Raw genomic sequence first — 22,373 nt, 5'->3', positions numbered from 1 at the left:
GTCATTCAAAAATACCTAGAACAAACACAGTAGTTCAGTTAAAGTAACAGAATCTGTCATTTTATTTGTAGTACATGTATGTTGATGCAGTGAACAAAGTTGGGCTTTCCAAATAAAGTTTTTAAAAATCGTTTTGTTTTACACTTTCCTGTTATTGCTTTTTTTTTTTATTTTTTTTTTATTGTTTGTTTTTATTAGATTTCTTTTATTGGGTGGTGGAGAAGGGTTCACTTTTAGCTGAATTATATATTTTTTTGTTTGTTATGTGAATGTTATTTTTATGTTAATTTAAACATATATCATTGTGTTGTATTTATTGACACAAAATAGTTGTTAAGACCACATATATTTCAAGTTTAGCCCACTCCATTATGCCAAGCTGTTATTAGTGGGATTTATTGAAATGACTCCCTTAAATGCCCAACATGTACATGTATGTTCTTAGTACTCTGACCATGAACATTAATTGAGGTTTGCTAATGATGGCTTTTCTTTCTTTAATTTATTATGTAGTTTGCATCAGATAATATTTAGCATCATATGGTGTATTTTTACTATTACATGACTCAAAATCTGATTTATATTTAATATCGGCCAAAAACTATTTCCTGGCTATCTTCTTTGACAATAATTTCACAGTATTACTCTACTTTCAAAAATTAGTATTACATGTACATGTGTACATTCATTTTTATCCCTGATTTAAAAAAAATAAAATAAAAATAAAATTAAAAAAATTACGAGGGTTTACTACATGACATTGTATAAATCATACTGAAATCTAAATAAGTGACATATTAGCAACATAAAACTTTAGCGAGGTCATCAAATCTGACACTAAAAACAACTTACATTTAGTAAAATATTGCAATAATATACAGGCTGGCTAACCATTGTTTGCAATCATTTTGGTTCAACCATTGTTGTGTGTTCAATTAATCACGGAAAAAACAATCGCAGAAAACTCTGTAAATTTAGTGTCATCAACTAGTGTCTTGTATGGCCTTGCTGAATCCACTAAAATGTTATACATGCTAATTACATCTTAATTGATTTAATCTGGTACTTTCAGGAGGTGGACTGGCATCTGATGAAAAAAGCTTTTGTTTGCCACTACATGTGAATGACTTTGTTAGTCTAAAACCACATATCGCTTTTCTAATCAACATTTATGGCATCAGTTATGTGAGTATGACTTACTCTTTTATGTTTTAATCATTATAAGCATTTAATATATATGTATGTATGTATGTATGTATGTATGTATGTATGTATGTATGTATGTACATGTATGTATGTATGTATGTATGTATGTATGTATGTATGTATATACATTATTTTTAGTGTGTTGTGGGGCATGTTAGTCACATGTTAAATAAGAAGTGATGTTTAAGATGTATGATTGTGCCTGTCAATAGTTAGAAAAAATCAGACGTTCAACTTCATCATGTTCAAGATGGTGCCTAATAGTTTTCATTACCTTACCGTTTAGGATCTTGAGTCTGTTAAAAACTCGGCAGACGAGATGGAGATGTTTGCTGCAGTCAGCCGGAAATTCAAGCAGGCTTTCCAGAAGCAGGAACATATGAGGGTGTTCAAGCTGTATGACAGGACTGAGGTAGTACACCATTATTTTCATTCATTCATGCACAGGTGTTGTTGAGCATCCATTGTTTCATTTTATTGCCAAATTATGTTCCTTACATTCATTTATTTCATTTCAACTTATTTTTGTGCTTGTATCCAATTAAGGTTCAAGCATGCTGTCCTGGGCACACACCTCAGGTATCTCAATGGGTAGGTGTAAGACCACTACACCCTTTTCTCTCACTAACCACTAACAACTAACCCACTGTCCTGGACAGACAGCCCAGATAGCTGAGGTATGTGCCCAGGACAGCATGCTTGAACCTTATTTGGATATAAGCAGAGAAATAAGTTGAAATGAAATGCAAATCTAGAGACATCATTAGAAAGAGGGACAGGCCAAGCTAACTGTTCAAGGGTTTATGGTTAGATTACAGTCAGGGTTTGTTTTCCCAAGAAATATGACACATTCAAATTTACATGTAGTTCCATGAAAAAACCCACTTCAGTTTACAATGGACATAGCCATGTGGTGTTTTTAGTTTTCAGGTGTTGTTGTGTATTTGATTCCCACAGATTTTTTTATCTCAGGCTAAGGCGTTTGGTCAAAAATTAAATTTGCAGGCATCAAATAGACAATAACACCTGCAAATCTAAAAACTCCAAATGGTTATCTCCTAATAGTAGGTACCGGTAACGTCCTGCTTGTAGAAAAATGCGTGTCAAAGGTGTTCTCTCTTTCTCTCTCCCGACTAAGTGTCAAAACAACCATATATCAGACATCAAATAGCCACACCGTCGACTGGTACATCAAAGGCTGTGGTATGTGCTATACTGTTTATGGGGTGGTGCATATAAAAGATCCCTTGCTGCAAATCGAAAAGAGTAGCAATATAACCGTAAATAAAATATGTTGAGTGTTTTGTTTAAATCAACCATTTCCTTCCTTCTTCCAAATAACCAGTTTAAAACTGCTGAGGTGTCATTAAACAAATATTCCTTTCCTTTCTTTTCAGTCTGAAATGTTAGAAAAAAAAGACACATGAGGTATACATTGCAGTTAGCAGCAGGTTTGTGTGTTAAATTATAAACCACATTTTTCCATTACAGCTTGGTGATGATATGTGGGCCACTGGTTCCGCTACCCACGCTCTGAAGAAAGATTCTAACTGGCTGCAGTTCATAAAGCTGAAACCCGAGACAGACCAGGAGCAGGAGAAGCACTGGACTCGGATGAGGCAGGACAACATCATTGATGAACTGCTTCGTGTTGAGGCTCACTTCCTCAAGGTTTCTGATGTCGAGGTATACTGATCTTGTCAGTCTGTGTAGTTGTTGTGTTCGCTAGTTGTGGGGCGCAATTTAGTTCAGTCAGTTAAGCACTTGCCTGAGGTGGTTGCGTTGCAGGATCGAATCAGTTTGGTGGATCCATTCTACTGGTTGGGGGTTTTCTTGTTCCAACCAGTGCACCACAACTGGTCAAAGGCCGTGGTATGTGCTTTCCTGTCTGTGGGAAAGTGTATATAAAAGATCCTTTGTATTTCTGCATTAGGAAAAATGTAGCGGGTTTCCTTTGATGACTACGAGTCAGAATTACCAAATGTTTGACATCCAATAGCCAACGATTAATTAATCAATGTTCTCTAGTGGTGTCGTTAAACAAGACAAACGTTATTAATTAATCAGTGTGCTCTAGTGGTTTCATTATACAAAACAAATGTGTAACTTTTACTAGTTGTGACCATGGTACGATAAAAAAACAAAACAATTTTTGCAAGGGTTAAATCTAGAGCCGGTGTTTAAAGTTTGTTAATCTAGATTGAAGGCTTTACTAAATGCCTTGCCGATGATCTGGATGCTGTGCTAAAGTCTCGAGTCTGGACTTAAAAAACATTTGACACTCAGATCTTTGTAAAATAAATGATCCATTACAATGCAGTAATATTTTGAATATGATGCTAAATTTAGGTGATTGTATGGTACAAATACAGATTGTCTTGTATCATGTTTTCACAAATTTCACTTAGATTCAAACATCTTTCAAAATGGCTAAATTAACGAAACATAAATAAAAAATTTAAAATAGTATCATGACTTCTACTTTTAATGTGTCTTGCAATGCAGTGTTGTAAGTGGTGCATTGTGGACATGTATATCATACATTTAACTTCTGTCCATTTCCTTCTGTTTTTTAAAAATGTTATCCTATCTCTTTACAGCTGTAACAATTGCCAGTTCCATGTACTAAACCTCCCAAGTGCAATCAAAATGCTGGTTTAATATATCATTTGTGTATTATGTAATTAAATAACACTTGATGTTGTTCAATTTTGGTGTTGTTTTATTACTGCATGTACATGTATGTGGTTGGTTTTGTGTCGATGGATGTTTGCATGCATATTTGTTTACCTTAAAGCAAGTCCAAGACACTTTGAAGGATCATGCAAAGTTTGTGTGCAATCCACCTGTGATTAATCCAGTTTCGGTAACTTCTCACCGCACACACTTCAGTACGAGCAATGTGTGGAGGAAAATCTACGGAAATCCAGACCTATACAAAGAGTAAGGAGTGTGCTTCTTGAAGTATTTACAAATTTCTTTTAAAGTCGGTCGCTGCGAATCTGTATTATGTTAATACTCAGGAAGTACCATAAACTGTACATATTATTTTCTTGGTGTAACTGTATATTTGAAAATGATTAAATCTTATTTGGTTCTTTTGAACTTTACACAAAAAAGCAAATGGTGTTCTCCATATTATTTTCTTCAGAATTTTAAGTGGAATGATAGTGGTTGCATGCACTCTAGTCATGTTGATATAGACAGAGAATCTGTGAAATATTGTTTATATTCACATAATAATGTACAATGCATGTAGTATTGTAATGCACACTTCACTGCATGTGCATGGATTTTATCTTGTATTTAAAGTTTGATAGTGAATGAATAACAGCAGAATTGCATGTATCAAATTTTTTGGTTGACTTCACTGTGTGAATGAAAGGATAAATTTGTATTGATCTTATTCAATTTGTTTAATAGTTGTAATGAAGACACTCGTTTTGATGAGTTTGATGAAAATCTGACAGAAAGTGGGCCATCTAAATCTGCAACTGCACGGAAGCGAAAAGAAAGCTTTGACTATATGACTTCAATACAAATGCTAGGTAATCCAGATTAACAGTTAAAACAACAATTACCTACACACCCACTCACTCCTCCCGAGAAAACCCCCACAAAAAAAACCACTTTAAATTTATTAAAGAAAAGCATTTTGTGAAATGGAACTACAGTGAAAGCTGTCTACACCGGATCATGTCGGGGACTTAATATTTATCCGATTTAGACAGGATCAGTATTCAGAAAGTCGCATTTTAGAATTTAGAAACTTCGAGACCATGAAAGTTGGCCGGTTGTGAGAAGATTCTGGTTTGTTCAGAATCCAGTTTAGACTAGGACAATATTTTTCAGCCATATTTACCATATGTACCGGTACTTTCATTTCGAGCTTATGATCAAACCCTGATTGTTTTATTTTACTGCTACACTTGGAATAGGTTAGTATGGAGTAAATTGATAAAAGTCTGTGAATGAGTTTTAAGAGTTTTATTGTTAATAAAACTGTCTGTCCTATTGATAGGTCTGGATGAAGAGGAACATGACCGGGGAAGTGCTGTGAATATTCAAGGAGCCTTTCTTTCCTTTCTGGAACTTCGTCACCTTCGAATCAGGGACTTGCAGAGAACAGTGAGAGTTTTATACATTTTGTATTCATAAGCATAGGTGGGGAGACAGTTTTAAATTCAAGGAAAAACGATATTCGGGTAAAATTATCTGACCTGAAATTTTTTCACCAATTATTATCATCATTCTATTTACAATATTAGTTGCAATCCAAGATTCGAGCATTTTCATTTAATTCGGCCAAAAATCAGCTCACAAAAAATGGGAGCCTTTATGCCTGTGTTTGTATTGAATTAAATGAAGTTGTAAATTGTTTTCACTGGTGTATTTTAACTCACCTAAAACCATGGAGACAGTGGAATCCACGTAACACTGAGACACCAAATAGCCATAGTTTGAAATGTGCTGAGCTGTTAATAAGCAAAAAGATTTCTTTATTTTCTTTTCATTCAACGATATTATGGCTCTAACTTGAATGTGTGGATTATGATAGCTAGACTAGTATGACGCAAGTATTTAAAAATTATTTGATGAAAAGTAAGATTAGGTCCTATATTCAGGCTATAAATAATAATTTCAGCAACTGTAATGCAGTTTTAATATTTATGTGTACAATTTATTTTGAAATCTTTCTTTTAGTGCTTGAGTATTCTGAACTATTTTCGGTCAATTGAGCGAACATTGACGATCAATGATGTTGGGCTATCTCATGAAGGAGGCGTCTACACAAAAAAGAGGTAAAATATTGCTCAGTATGACACTTCTATCATATCTGAACATGACTGGTTAGATTATTTCAAAAATATAATTATGTGTTCAGTATATATCATTTTATTTTAGATTTCTTCTCTTCCTTTTTTTTTTTTGTACACATTGTTGAATAATGCTATACTGGGTTTTTTTTTAATTCACTTATATCAGGTAGTCACATGCTAGTTTGTTTTGATTTATATTTTATTTCCTTGACAGCGCTCAGAATCACCGCAATCACACGGAGACAAGCGGAACGGTGGGTGGAGGAGGTGGTTTGGGCTCTCACACGTATCTACACAACACACCAGCTGACTTCAAGTGAGTCCTCGCATCAGTTATATCATTCAACATTCTCATGTTCACTCATGTTCATTCTGGTGCCAGTTTATATTATGTCAATCTACATTAAAATAATAAGAAGAGTTAGTTTTAAGCTACTAAGGAAAATATTGTAACTATGTAATATTTTCTAAATGAATGTGTTAAACAATTTTTAATGGAATGTGGAGATTTTTGTAAAGAGATATAACTCCATGCAAAGGAGTAAAACTAGCTGTGTAAATCCTTTGCTAAATAATGTTTAGTCTATTGCCTATATTGAATATCCAGGATATACATATACATATACATTTATTTAAAGAATCTTAATTTTATTATGTTTTATTTAGCTAAATAAAACTTGAATTTGACTACAGCTTTTCTCACCAATCTCATCATGTTTTGGGTTGACATCAAACCATGCAATGCTACAAATAAATATGCCAGTTTAATCTTTAGATATCTTTTAGTGTAGTGCATTTTTCCCCTTAGCAAAAAATATATTTTACCTTGGGATGCTGATGCTAATTTAGTCCAAAATCGCAAATAATAGTTTAGTTAGTAAGCCATAGTGAAAATAATTAATTAAAAGAAATTATGTAGTGTACAATGATTTTGCACAGAATATTCTCAACTCTTGTAATGTTTTTCTTTTCAGAGTAAGTGAGTCAGAGTTTGTGGAGTTTGATGAGGTGGAAAACCATGATGACTTTTACTCCAGTAGTGATGGGCGTGTCCATGTGCAAGACCAGCGTGGATATTACATAATGTATGATGCTGCGTTAAATGACATGAAGTAAGTTTGTAACTGTAGAAAAATTATATTTAAATACCAGTGTTCGTCAGTATATGCCAAATTTAAAACTCGCTCCAGCCAGTGCACCACAACTGGTACATCAAAGGCTGTGGTATGTGCTGTCCTGTTTATGGGATGGTGCATATAAGAGATCCCTTGCTACTAATCGAAAAGAGTAGCCCATGAAGTGGCGACAGCGGGTTTCCTCCCTCAATATCTGTGTGGTCCTTAACCATATGTCTGACGCCATATAACCGTAAAAAATATGTGTTGAGTGCGTCATTAAATAAAACATTTCCTTCCTTCCCAAATTAAAAAAACCCCAGTATGGTAATAATAAAAAAAATTCAATATATGAACTTACTTGCCATGTATCACTTCAAAGCAAAGTTTGTTAAACGGGTTAAAAGGAAAGGATTGTTTGCTTAACACAAACCTCAAGATATTCTAAACTTTGGCTGTTTGGTGTTTAAGCTATGATTGTTTGGACACATGATCAAAATTAGAGAGCAAACCTTGTTTCTACCCCAAAATGCAGAATGGGATATTTTATATGCATTTTCCCCACAGACAGGACTGTTCATAACAAGGCCTTTAACGTTTAGACGGCTGGGTTAATTATTGACAAAAATAACATTGGGAGCATACGAGTTTACTCGCATATGTTCATTTAAAAGTTTGATAAAGACACAAAATAATGTTCACATGTGAAAGGATAGGTATACTCAACAAAATTAATAGAGGGCCAGTAGATATTTTAGGCATTTTTTCCTTAAATAGAGTTAAGAGAAAAAAAGATTCATCCGTTTTAAGGTGTCAACATTATGGCATGTTTTAAAACTTCATGATTTAAACAACATTTTAGAGTGAACGAAATGACAAGTATCATTACGAACCAGCATGTAATGAATCCTAGCTGAATGCGCATTCAGTAGTTCTCATAAATGCACAGAAAACTCACTGATGCAAGAATTTTGCATGTATTGTGGGTCATATTTGACTGAAACAGTGTTCAGAAGTCATCTTTTATTAAAATGTGATAAAATAAAGTGACTACTAACCCTTATTTAATTTTGTTAAATATATTTTTGGAAGATGAGGGTGGGGTTCTTACTTTTTATGATATTTTTGGATGGTGGGGGTAGGGGTTCTTACTTTTTATGATATTTTGGATGGTAGGGGTGGGGTTCTTTCTTTTTATGATATTTTTGGATGGTGGGGGTGGGGTTCTTTCTTTTTATGATATTTTAGATCAGTTAATGTTTACATTAATGAAAAATATTTTGGATAAAATCGGGCTTACCTATACACATCAGAATATTGCATTTTTGTTCCAAAAAGTCGATGCACAGTATTACAAAACAGAATGGGCTTACCACTGAAAAATACAAATTGTTTTAATTTTTGCCTGTTGCAAGAAGTGACTATATGAATCACAACATATATGGCACAATTAAGCACTAAAGTGGAAGCTTGATAAATGAATTCTCACCACAGTGTAAATCCAGGATTATTTAAACCTGTGTTTTTGTTATCTTTGACTATAGAGTACCTAAACCTTTTGATGCGCATCTCTAATATAATTCATAAAGAAAATTTTACTCATTAAATTTGGTCGCTGATTAGATCGGGTGGTCAAAAAGAAATTAGATTAAAAAAATTAAAAAAAGAAGTTACAAGCCAAAAATAAAAAGAATTGACTGCTCGGTCGAATATTTATATAATTTGGAGCATTTTAGAAGTACATAATGTAACCTGTGCACAATACAGTCCATTCATTCACTGTTCAACTAAGCACAATGCAGTTAGGCTCACCTCAATGCATTTGGGCAGTTAAACTCTGTACAGGCTAGTTCAAACATGCAAAACAGGGTCCATTTATTTTTAAAAATTGACTATAGAGTACCTAAACCTGTGACTGTTTTTGACTTACTTTTATAATGTTTGCTAACTATTGCATTTATGTTTAACTTGAATGATAGACAATTGTTTGACAATTACACAGAAGTTGGAAAATGTATGCCTAATTTTTCAGGACACTGGAAAATAACCTGTTGCTAGTTGCATCTATGTTCATTGAGAAAGATCGAGAGTTGAGACAAGAAACCAATATCAAGGGAATGGACTCGTCTCGTAAACATTCGGTAATAGACTTCTTTCTCATTCCACTGCGCATGTGCCCGTTGCAGAGTTACTCGAGGACGCAAACCACGAGATCTCATATTTTTCCACCAATCACTTCAAAAGGCCTCCTTAATTTGTGAAAGAATTTTTATTGTCTGTTATCACTGTCAAGTTTTATTAGTTCTGTGTAGAGCATGAGGAACCTTATCTATTTAAAGATATACATCTCTTTGTTTAACAAAAATATGAAATGCTTTAATTATAGTGTGAAACAGCAAGTATTGGTGCACCAAAATTCTATGATTTGAAACAGTAATTATGTCTCAAAAACAGAATGGCAGTTATGATATGTATATACTTCTAACTCCTCACATTTTGATGTTACATTGGTTATAACTGGCAAAAATGGCTGCTAGGTGCTAAAATAAGCTTTTTAAAAAAAGCAAAAAAAATACATAAATTTATCAGCAAAACATTTAATAATATACAAAATATTCACTCCAAAACATGTGAGAGTTTATTCATTTAGATGTTTTTTCTTTTTTCTTTTTAGCAACAGACTGCTGGAGACTTTAACATCTCTGATTATGCACATCAAGGGGTTGATCGGTTCGGAGTTCTCCTTGATTTGTGGAGCAGTCATACTGCATTCCTGGAATGCAAAAGAGAGGTAAAATCAAAAGCAACTACCGTATATTGCTTTGTATTAGCCGACTCCTTGGAGAAGCCGACCTCTTAGTTTGACCCTAAATATCTAGTACAAAATCATCGGCCTTGTGTATAAGCCGAAGTCATCTTTTGTCCAGCTGTATGTTGTATCGATTTCAATAATACTGTCAACAAATAGACTTGTGCTTTTCTTGTTCATTATATTTGTTTTCCCTTTAATTATTACAAACACGGTAATCGCGATCGCAATCAATGCCAACATCTACCATGCCGTGAAAAATAATTTAGAACTGATAAAGCATAACAGGAAAAATAAATAATTCAAGCTGTAACAACATAACCGGCCTCAGTGGCACAGTGGTTAAGCCATCGGACTACAGGCTGGTAGGTACAGGTCTCGCAGCCCGGTACCAGCTCCAACCCAAAACGGGTTCTTAAGGGCTCAATGGGTAGGTGTAAGGCCACTACACCCTCTTCTCTTTCACTAACCACTAACTAACTAACCACTAACCCACTGTCCTGGACAGACAGCCCAGATAGCTGAGGTGTGTGCTCAGGACAACGTGCTTGAACCTTAATTGGATATAAGCATGAAAATAAGTTGAAATGAAATGTAACAACATATCACTGCACACAAGTAATTAATTTATTCACTGGACAGCAAAAAGTAAAATCATTGAGGCATGTTTAATCCCCCACCACACACACAGAAACAAAAGATCATGCGGTCCATGACTGCAGCTGTTCACTGTATATGGTATGGTCATGTGACAATAGTGGGAGTAATTATCGTCCTAAAATTCATGTTATGTTTTTTTCAGTCAGTAGGCCCCTAATGTTAATAATGAGCTTAATTTATTTATGGCATTACTTCACAGTTAATGCACCCTCCCAACAAAATAATAATATTACAAATATAATACTTGTTTGAAGAAAAAACACTGTTTTGTATCTTAAATTTGCTATATGAAAGACTGGTCCCAGCACAGGTCAAACAAAGATGGCGGACAGTTGGAAAGAATACGTTTTTACCATTGAAATGACAATAAAACAAGTAATTTTTTATTATTATTCATCAAACTTATAATGCATTCAAGAACAAAAAACTGCATAATATTGCAGGATGGGGTGTTTTATTTATACTGTGCACAAATTATTGTTACATAATCTGTGAAAGGCTAAGGGTCTGATCAAAATTTGTAAGTCACAGTCGGGAGTATTTTTGATCAGAATTTTATGCTCAAATTTGTTGCTTCCGTGTATAAGCCGACTCTCTTCTTTTGAAAAGTGTTTCTAGCCTTCAAAAGTCGGCTAATACACAGCAATATACGGTACACTGAAGTTAGTCTTAAAACAGAATACAAATGTTTATAATATGGAATGTTACAAAAAGTAATATGATGTAAAGCATAAATAGACTTCTTTAAAACTGGTAACCTACACTTTCAATTTTTATTATTCCCCTACCAGTCCAACCGGAGGGGACTATAAGTTTCATCTTTGTCCGTCCGTCCATCTGTCTGTCTGTCCGTCCGTCTGTTCCACATGTTTTCCGGATGGTTTTTTTGCCAAAGGCTTTGAGATATTGAGTTAAACTTTTGTGTATAGTTTCATCATGTATTGTTACAGATCAAGTTTGACTTTCATGATGATTTACCCATTTTTTACGGAGTTATGGCCCTTGAACTTAGGAGATGTGAATTTTTTTTTTCTCATAAAACCTTTAGATATTGAGCTGAAATTTTGTATATAGGTTTATCACGTACTGTTACACAGATCAAGTTTGACTTTGGTCAAGTGATTTACCCATTTTTGACATCGTTATGGCCCTTGAACTTAGGAGATGTAAAAAAAAAATTCAGGGCTTTTTTCCAGAAGACCATTAGATATTGAGCTGAAATACTGTGTATAGGTTTATCATGTACTGTTACTGATCAAGTTTAACTTTCATGGTGATTTACCCATTTTTAACTGAGTTACTGCCCTTGAACTTACGAGATATGAAAATTTGTTTTCCTGATTTTTGCAGTGCCTGGAGATATCAAGATGAAATGTTGTACAGTGAAACCTCTCAAAACCGGACCCTCTGTAAACTGGAATTCCCTCAAAACCGGACATTTTTTATTGTCCCTTTTTAAATATTCTGTACATAGAGAACCTCTCTAAACCGGATACCTCTTAAAACCGGACTTTTTACTTGCTCCCGAGGGTGTCTGGTTTAGAGGAGTTTCACTGTATATAGCTTTATCATTTGTATATAGCTTTACAGATCAAGTTGAATTTTCATGGTGATTTACCCACTTTTCAGAGTTATGGCCCTTGAAAAATTGTCGGGCCCGGTAGGGGACATGCATTGCTTTAGCAGTACTCTCAGAATGCTTGTTATTAATTTTTCTTTAATATTCTGTTATTCTCTCACACTGAAGATTGGCAATGTCTTGTATTTTAATTCATTCGTTTTGAAAAGTTATAAGGTTTCTAAATAGGCCTGCAAATTCAGAGATGGCACATAATGATAGAACGAGTGTGCATGCTCACAATTCCATACTATAAAACATTTTCGGGAAGAGGACCTCTTGTCCTTGTCCTTCTTTTACTCATATATTATCACCTTCACTCACTTTACCATCACATAGTGTTCACCCTCCTCATTTCTTCTAATTACCGTCAATGTGTCAAGTAGATTGACTCATTAGTGTGTATGTAATCTGTTATGTGGGCTTCAAATAAAAAGTGCAAATCGTTTTGAAAGAACACCATGCGAGATTTATGGTATGAGAGCAATATCCAACTTAAATTACTTTTAATTAGAAGACATTTTTATTAAAGAAAATGTTTGGGGTTTTTTCTTGTTTATATTAAATATTTAAAAAACTGAATGCTACATTCGTGTTCATTAGATACCATTTCAACAATCACTTTCTCTCGTTAGATACGTTTTGAAGCAACTTATGTAGTATTTTGCCTTGTTTTAGAAAAAAAGTGAGCTTAATATTTCAAATTAAACAAAAAGTTAATAATTAATTAATAAAAAAACTAAAAAAACTAAATAAACTAAATAAATACTCGAAATCCGAGAAAACCTTTTAATAGTAGCACTATTTCATTCAGTCGTAATTTAATCAGTAAACACAAGGTACTTTGCAAATCAAGTAATTTTAATTACGAAGTCCGGATTATATCAGACAAACTGCAAGCTACTTGTAGAACAATAGGTAAAAACAATTAGTAAGTCAGGTTAGAATTGAAATGGCCGTTTTATTAAAAAACGACATCATATGTAATAGTAAACACCTGACAATAGTAGGTGGTCAGGAAATTAAAATGACATAATAACATTACATAATAAATGTGAAAAGCACATGACAAAATGTACACATCAATCATAATAAAACACTATTGTAGGTGGGGGAAAATATGCCACCTTGCTAGATAAGCTAGATAAGCTACTGCCAGCCGGCAATAGCTGAAACTATCAACCCCCACCCGCAGCAGTTTGACTAACTTAAAAGGCCATATCAGCCTAACATGAATTGAAACACCCATCTGAATATTACTTGGTGCATTCTTTGCTGTCACAGTACAATGATCCACGACAGCAATGGGTTTAATAAAGCTATTAATAACAGTAAGTACATAAATACAATTTAAAACTAGGGTTGATTCACAAGAACCTTAATCTACAAAAGTTTCCTTGTACAATAAGCTATGAGAATGCCATGCACTCGACGCAGTTATTTGTATTACGGTGTGAGACTGCCATGCATTCGACACATTGTTAGTTTTAAGTATGAAGCTACGAGAATGCCATGTATTCGACGCAGTGAGTTAATTGGTATTAAGCTAAAAATATCCCATGGATTCAACTAAATTTTCTTTTCTTTCTTTTTCATTCATTTAGCTTCCCGTTCCATCCTCTTCCTTTCCTTCTCTTTGTTTTCTTTTTGTTTTCTCTCAAACTCTATACACTTTTGGTTTATAATTTCTGTACTGGTTAGCACCCTATGAGATGTTAATCTTTTATGTGATGTCTTTATCTTTTCCTTTCAACACCCAAAGAGGACATATCAATTTCACTCGACCAATTACCTGAGACAGAAAGAAAACTATTTTCTGGACTGGTAATAGGCAGATCATGATCGGCAACCAGATCAGAGGTTTGACATGCAACAGGTATTTGTACATTAATAGCCCCAGAATCGTCTAAAGTGTATTCCAGTTCGCCAGACAACATCAAGATTAATAAATCTACATTTGACATGTCATAACTGTTGTCAAAAGTAACACTCTCATGGGAAGTAGATGCAACCGGTGTTTCTATAAAAAGAGACGAGACTTTGGATGGCTTCAAATAAGGGAGTACCTTTATTCATCTCAGAGTCAGACGTTGCCGGGATTTTGGATGGCATAACACCACTTTCAGGTATCTTTCTGTCGAACAGTTGTGATGGCGCAAAGGCCTGACTTGGTCCTGCACTGGGATCTAGAGGAAAAATACCTCATTTTTTTAATCCACTTTTTATGTTTGTAGTGGAAAAAACAAGATCATGCGCTTGCCGAAATAGTTTAGGCCATTCCCATTTGTTAACCATATTATTTGGATTTTCAGCCATGAATTCTGAACAGATATGGTTATATTCATGACTCAAAGGGCCAAACACACAGATTTGTCAAGAGGGCAAAGCAACTGGGTTGTGTGGGGAGGGAAGGCAATTACAGTGATATTATTTTCACATGCTGCCTCAAGAAACCCTAACGTTTAATGTGAAGAATGCGAATCTAGCATTATTATTTGTGGACGATTATCGCCGCAGTGTCGTAAAAAATGATTTTTGAACCAAATTTCATCCAACACATCTTCCATCCACGCTTGCTGCTGGTAAGTATATACAGCCCTAGGAACGCCATCTTTTGTATTATATGCATGTAGACTTTTGTATGTTTTACCTTTCACGATTAACATTGGTGGTATCTCTCCCCCTTCGGCATTTATGCAGGCTAGCACAGACACGTCATCCCTGCTATTTCCCACCCTTCCTGGAATGTTTTTAATTCCCTTCTCTGCTATTATTTTCGCAGGCTTATGCAACAGTGGCACACTGGTCTCATCTATATTCCAAATGCGCACGGGGAATCTTTAATCCCGAGCGAAACTAGGTATTGTTTAACTCTAGAAAGTACTTTTCGGTAACTGTAGGATTAAGCATCCTAGCGCGGACAGTTGACAGTGCTGTGGGGGACCTTATACTTAAATCCGGGTGTCTTTTTAAGAACTCTGAAATCCAGTCTTTCCCAGGAATACCATTTCTAAATGGCGTTTTTAATTGAAAATGTTTGACGAGCCTAGCCACATGAATAGCCAGCATTCTTCTTGTCAAACCAAATCCCTGCAAAGCGGCTGTTTTCACTTTGCTGACAAGCAGGTCTTCTACTTCAGCTGGTATTACAGTGGGTCTTCCAGGGCTGGCAGTGTCGTCTATTTGGCCACTCACTCTATTTTGTATCGTCATCACTGGCACCGAAATGTGATGCCGCTTTCCTCAGTGATAATGTCTTGTTTCGAACTGCATTCACGGCATCAAGAAGATTTTTTTGGGTGTATTTCCTTTTAACATTTTCTTTACTTTTCTTTTGCGGCATTGTGCTTAAAAAAAAGTGTTAAGTGTCTGTGAAAAAAGTAACACTGACTGTCGAAAATCAAACGGATATATTTTATTTACATAGATTTTATGTACTCTATTATAGTGGTGCAGATGACATTGTTTTCTGCCTTTTCGCCTAAACATCTTATTACAGAGGAAGCTATACAAATTACTACAAGTTCGTATTCAGCATAATTCACTTTGCTGAATGCACACATCACTGCATATGTTGCATCTTTTCCAATTACTGGGTCTGCAAGTAGATCTGAGAGCAGATTTTGGATAATAAATTATTCATTATCGAAAAGTGGCTCTGAATAAATAGCTTTGTTAAGTTTTTGTTCAAGGATGACTTTTTCCAGATCCGTCTTACATCCCAATTCTCGTTTTCTTAATGTCATCACAATATTTTCCATATCTGTATGTACAAAACACAACATAAAATAACTTTTATTTTAGAAAAAAATTTTAGAAAAAAAAAATGGCAATGCAGGTGTACATTTTAAAATCAATCAGTGTGTACAGAATTTGCCTCTGTTATGTAATAACGCTCTCATTGAGTGAGGCTGATTTCGTACACTATTTCATTATTAAATTTAATTGTTTTATTAAAAAAATCCAGCATGCATATACTTTATTTAATTTAAATGATAATTAATTTACATTATGAAATCTGTTATATATATATATTTTAATAGTGAAAAGGGTAATTATGTATACTAACCAGTAATGCTGAGATTTTTTGCTGATGCTTTCTTGTCAAGGATGTGATGTTCAAGCTTGCCGCATGAAGAACTCTCAGCCAATCAGCTCACAACGCGATAGCTAGTACTAAATATAGATATAAATAGCTGGAATCTCAAAGGAACTAAGTTTGGGACCATAAAACTGAATGCTGGGTAATGCAAACACAACAACATTAAATAGATTTCATGTTTATTTTGTGTGTACGGAGTTACCCTACCATACGAAATTACCTGGACCGACTCTATGTTATCCTGTCTGTGGGATGGTGCATATAAAATATCCCTTGCTACTAATGGAACAATGTAGTGGGTTTCCTCTCTAAGACTATCTGTCAGAATTACCAAATGTTTGACATCCAATAGACGATATTTAATAAATCATGTGCTCTAGTGGTGTCGTTAAACAAAAACAAACTTTAAAAATCCTTAACTTTTCAATTCTTCCATTTCAGCTGCTTGACTGTTATTATGAGGCCTATCAGCATGTGTTTGACAGAGACGAGAGAAGAAACCTGGCACAGGTGATCACCAACGTGATGGGTCGGGCCCCACGATTTGATTTCAGCGGAATTTATTTTGTCCGCACTTACCGAAGTGAATGCACCATCCTACATTACTACTCCACTCTGGTCAAGAAAATTCTCAATGCACAGGTACGTTCTAATGAAGTGTTATGGTGAGTTCAAGATTAAAATAATTATTTGTATGTACCTATGTGTGATAGGGCCATTCTACCTGAGGATACATAATTTATTGTCAGATTTTTACCTGAAGGTACATAATTTATTGTCAAATATCAAATTATGTGCCTGAGGGTGGAATAGCCCTGTCTTATAAGTATATATGACTGATTATATTTTTTCCCTCCACTGAATGTTACGGTATATTTTCTGTTTTTCATTATTTCCAATAATATAAACATCACTATTAAAAAGAACCTACCTCAGAATGGTTTATACTAAAGGTATATCCAAAAATAACATTATACTTTACCTATCATATCGTGTTTTCTTTGTTTTGTTGAAATAAATATACAGGCATGCACACTAATAATGAATTTCTTTCTGGTTTGCTGGTTATATATACTTTAATAATTGTTTTAAGCTTTATAAATTTCACCTGTTAGAATATGTTCAGTAAGGCTCCTGTTCAAAATATTTCTAGAAAGGATTTAATGGTCAAGAATATTGTACATTGTGTTGACTGATACAATTAATAGATGATGACATTGTTATTGAATTGACACATTAACGTTAAGGTATTACACTGAACTGCAGGAAATATAAAGTGTGAAGCCTGCTGTAGTTATTTGCGAGCCTGGACCTGTATTTTCTTTAATTATTATGCAATAAAGATTAACGACAGTTTCAACAAACAATACTCTTAGCTTTTTGGGCATCCACTGTTGCAAAATATGTCACTTCTGTATCACGTGACTGTTTGCAACTAATCACTGCAGCTGTTAACAATGGTTTCTGTAGGGGGGGGGGAAGAGTAAAATATTGGCAAATGTTGTTATCCTGACCTCAGTTATCTACTTGGCCCACAGTATCTTCAGCTTGAGAAATATCCCCATGGCATAATTTTCAAAAGCAATCATTACAATTATCTCAAACAATGTTGTTTCGAGCTTGTCCTTTGCACATCGAGATAATGAAAACTGAAAATAAATGAAGATTTAAGATGTGATGCTACACAGTGTGTTGTTGTTTATTGCAGATTGAAGATAACAGGGCATACATTCAGCGTGTATCTCGTGAAGAGGATTCCCAATATGGTCTCCCAAACAAAATCGTTACGAAACAGCCAATTTCTGTCAATCTCAGCAGGTGTTATTTTGTTATGTTTTTTTAATTCTTGATACTGGGTTTTAATTACAATTACACAGAATATTTTTATTTATTTTTTTATATGAATATTACTGTTCCTTATTTATTTCACTGGTTAATGTTATATGTTTCTCCCAAAGCTATTTGTTATGAGGAATAAAGTCAACATGATTATGGTTTACATTTTATGTAGAATGGTTCATTCTTTTTTATTAATTGTGACTAATTCTAAGTTTAATTTTTAAAAGTAAAAAGAAATAGTATTTATCTATGTTTTGACTTTGTGTGTGTCTTCCTAATATTGGCCATATTTAAAAAAAATTATATTGTATTATTAAATATATTAAAACTATAACATTAAATCTATTGAAACTTCTCTTCTTTTTCTTTGGTTGATTATTTTTCAGATCAGCACTGAAGAATATCTACATGCTAGAGTTCCACCCAAGCCTTGCAATAGCTAGCCGGATACCTGATGCCTTTAAGCATGCATATTGGGTATAATAGAATATATCATACTTTAGCTCATTGTTGGTTGTTAGTAGAAGAATGGCTTAAAACTAAAATAATTTTTTAAAAACCCAATAAGAATTGTTACTGTATAAGGATACTTAAAGGGGAACTAAACTCAAATATGAGCCTTATGTGTTGGAAAGATGCATACGCAGACCACCAACATATACTGACACTTTAAGAAATAAAAAATGCATAATTTTAGAGTTACTAAAAAACCCAAACATGTACTGACACTTTAAGAAATGAAAAACATGTAATTTTAGAGTTAATAAAAAACCCCATCATTATTCCTGTTAACTGGGGCATCCATTTTCTTTTATTTTCATTGCGTTTGGTATTCTAGCTTGGGGCGAAGTGACATCAGCTCTTACCAACTCCTGTATGTACAGTGTAAACAAACGCAGTCATTTACGACAAGGCGATTAGCTTTCATCAACCTGACTTATAAAACAACATAAATGACTTGATAATATAATAAACTATTTAACTACATATTGCATTAATAGAACAAAATGGAGTTATAGTATTTTTCTCTCTTAAAAACCAAAGAAAAAATACATACTATTAGTCCTTTTGGTAGGGTACATTGGAGCAAAAACGACCACTAGCAATACCCAAGTAATAATGTTCTTTTTTCTGGGACTATGTAATTGGTCAGTTCTGTGATTTTAGATGGGAAAGTTTACTTAATCAAGAGTTTTATCGAATGATTTACAGTAATAAAGAATGACGGCTGATAATGTCCCATTACCATTTTAGGGGTGGCAGGTATATCCCAATACCATGTGATGTTAAAAAAATACTGTCTGTATGTAATTTTGTGTCTAGACGGCTGTAATTAATGGCTTGTCTACCTACAAAATATATACCTGCCAATCAGGAATCACAGGTAGAGGCCACTGAAAGGACCGTTTATCATTTCAGTATGTAGGTTATTGCATGGACAAAACATTATACAATTATTTCCACACTTTGATAATGGTGGTTTATTTTGTATTGTAAAAAAATATATCTTATTGCTGGCTTACTATTACAGAACATTGCGCAAAAATCAGGTACATTTCTTTCTTCAGTTCTAAGACTAATTCCTGGCATGACACGTTAAATATTACATAACCACCGGCTCGCCAGAGGGTGTATTCATTGGGATGGTACAAAATGGCTGCACCCGTTATATATAATAGCCGTCACATTTCACTGTTTTATTAAGTAAATATAATAATACTTGTTGATATTAACCAATAATGTGCATTATATATCGTTGAATATGCATACCAGTCCAAAAGCCTTGTGTGGGCATTCCTTTAAGACACCAAATTAATAGCCTTAGTTTCAAATGTGCTGAAGTGTTGATGAACAAACATTCTTTTCCTTTCCCTTTGCCAACACTCCATATTCTGTATATTTAAGAACATACACACAAAAATAAGCAACTTTTGGTGGGGGTTTTTATCTTCATAAATCATCTTTCCAACTTTATGTCGACTTATTTTCACCACATCAATAATATATCGTACACACACCTTGCTGTGCCAAAACACTCCAAATGATCAGCACACCCACCAGACATAAAATAATAGTTAAGGGACATCCTTTGTGCCTTTCTCCTCCCTCGTGATTATTTCTACAGAGGTGAATGTTTTCTAGACTTATCTGGAATTCCAGATTTTTTATTGAGTTTAACAATATTTCCGGGTTTTCCATTGTCAAAATGTTCTATATTCTCTGTCAAAACATTTCGACTTGTGCTTGGCATACCTTCTGAATGGGGACCTCCAGTTCAGACCATAGTGCAACTAGGACAAATCTCAATACCCGATCATTATTTTTAGTTTTTTAAAGATTTTTGTTTTGGTAACCAACTTTGATCTCTGATTCTGGAACTGCTCTAAGCTAACATTACTTGGATTTCTTTACTCTTCAGGAACTGGTTCACATCCATCGACCGGAAAATGTGCAAGCCTGTCTAAAGTTGGAGAAAAAACTTCTCAAACTGGGTCATGAAGAGTGGGACAGGATGGAATGCATTGGAAAATCATTTTCAAAGCAGCTGCAAAAAGATGTTAGTGTCCATTTGTTTGAGTCTAAGTACTTGAAAATAATTTTCAGAGGAAATACAAAATGATCAATTTAAGTGTTGGAAAATAATTTTTAAAGGAATTACAAAATGATATTAGTCGGAACTTTATTTTAATCCAAGTATTGGAACATAATTTTTAAAGCAATCGCATAGAATTGTAAAAAAAACATTAGTTTGCATTTGTAAATATTGGAAAATCATTTTTAAAGCAAGTGCAAAAAGATGTTAGTTTTCGTTTCTTTCAGTTTAGTGATAAAGCCACCCAAATTCACCTTTTTAACTTTTTCAAAATTATGATTTTTAAAATTTAAAACATTGAGAAATGGCTGTTACATTAAGAACTTGGAACATTATTTAGTCCTCTCAGAATGCTTGCTTAGAGAAATAATTCAGTAGTAACTATTACTTGTGTTATTTGTTAGTGTTGTATTTTCAGCTGTTTCATGACGTGTACATGGAAGATCCTCTGTTCATGTGTGCCGCATCTCAATCACTGATTGTAGAGCAGGAATCTCAGGGTGGAAGTAATCGGTCCTCCAAAGAGAAGCGGACCATTATGGTTTCTGTCCTCACCAGAGTGCTCGAGGTGACAACATCAAACTAATTGTTTTTAAAACTAGTCGGGGTTGGTTACAACTCTTTTTGGTTGATTTCCTTGCTTATATACAATTTGATTAAAACATATTTGATTGCTTTTTGAAAAAGAGAAAAAAAAGGATTTTGGACAAGTTATACAATTTATTAGACCTTCTCCCTAATACATACATGTCACAACAGTAATATATTATATAATATTTATGCAATTATTATTGAAAGAGAGAAAGAAAGAACGAATGAAGAAATGATAATCAGACAGCAGGTTTGCTACAAAAACACCAACAAGACATATCCAGTTATGGTTTAAGCATACTATTTAAAGCTTTTCTTTCCAGGACAAAGGTTAGTAATTAATTGTTTGTTAGAGAGAAGTTGGTGTAGTAGCACAACAACTGCCTATAAAATGGCTGTGGGTAGGAGTCTGTACCAGGATACAAACCTAGTGTCTACCATCCTAAACTGTATAGGTTTGAGGCAGCATATTCTGTCCAGTATATCACTGCCACACAATTTGTTACCTGGAGAAAAGCTCTTATTTTAATCGGCAAAATATCACAGCATTACCCCCCAGGGTTAGGGTTAATCTTAGGGTTAGTTAGCATAAAGGTTAGTTTTAAGATTAGGGTTAGGTTCCCACTTTATATCAATATAACATATTGGTATAGTGGGGAGTAACAGGTGGATATATTTCCGACTGTTAATTCATCTCAGTAGATTTACTAGGTTATAGACCATATCTGTCATATGTGTAATGGGTTTGAGGGTTTTCTGGCTTTGGGGGGGTGAGGGGCAGGAGGGATTATAAATGTATGGTGTATGTAAACCATTTGTTAACTCAAATTTTTTTTTTTTTTTCAGGCAATCACAACTCGTCACCGATTACTTGATTCTTGTTGGGAGACTGAGATTTTATCAAAGGTTTGCTCATTTTGTTTATATTTCTGTAAAAGATTTGATTTTTGACAAACCCAGTCTGGAATTATGCTGTTTGTGAAAGATTTAAGTTTGAAAGTCTTGGCATCCTCTGCAGTT

The 22,373-nt window shown here is 34.2% G+C and overlaps 1 protein-coding gene across 5 annotated transcripts in view; it reads left to right on the top strand.

The window, feature by feature from the left end:
• Positions 1-22,373, top strand: part of LOC121368057 — an 81,838-nt gene that overhangs the window by 22,813 nt on the left and 36,652 nt on the right. For all 5 annotated transcript variants that reach the window (XM_041492581.1, XM_041492579.1, XM_041492577.1 and 2 more), the window contains 17 exons: positions 1,073-1,185; positions 1,493-1,618; positions 2,698-2,892; positions 4,004-4,149; positions 4,630-4,754; positions 5,228-5,334; positions 5,911-6,008; positions 6,241-6,342; positions 7,001-7,138; positions 9,174-9,282; positions 9,816-9,932; positions 16,772-16,972; positions 18,039-18,148; positions 18,556-18,646; positions 20,589-20,726; positions 21,181-21,330; positions 22,200-22,259. In XM_041492581.1, the coding sequence (XP_041348515.1) occupies positions 1,073-1,185; positions 1,493-1,618; positions 2,698-2,892; positions 4,004-4,149; positions 4,630-4,754; positions 5,228-5,334; positions 5,911-6,008; positions 6,241-6,342; positions 7,001-7,138; positions 9,174-9,282; positions 9,816-9,932; positions 16,772-16,972; positions 18,039-18,148; positions 18,556-18,646; positions 20,589-20,726; positions 21,181-21,330; positions 22,200-22,259 (2,126 nt within the window). The remainder of the gene's footprint in view (positions 1-1,072; positions 1,186-1,492; positions 1,619-2,697; positions 2,893-4,003; positions 4,150-4,629; positions 4,755-5,227; positions 5,335-5,910; positions 6,009-6,240; positions 6,343-7,000; positions 7,139-9,173; positions 9,283-9,815; positions 9,933-16,771; positions 16,973-18,038; positions 18,149-18,555; positions 18,647-20,588; positions 20,727-21,180; positions 21,331-22,199; positions 22,260-22,373) is intronic.

This window comes from Gigantopelta aegis, chromosome 3 (genome assembly GCF_016097555.1).
Source record: "Gigantopelta aegis isolate Gae_Host chromosome 3, Gae_host_genome, whole genome shotgun sequence".
Classification (NCBI taxonomy): domain Eukaryota; kingdom Metazoa; phylum Mollusca; class Gastropoda; order Neomphalida; family Peltospiridae; genus Gigantopelta; species Gigantopelta aegis.
This window is presented reverse-complemented; position numbering and strand designations above follow the sequence as displayed.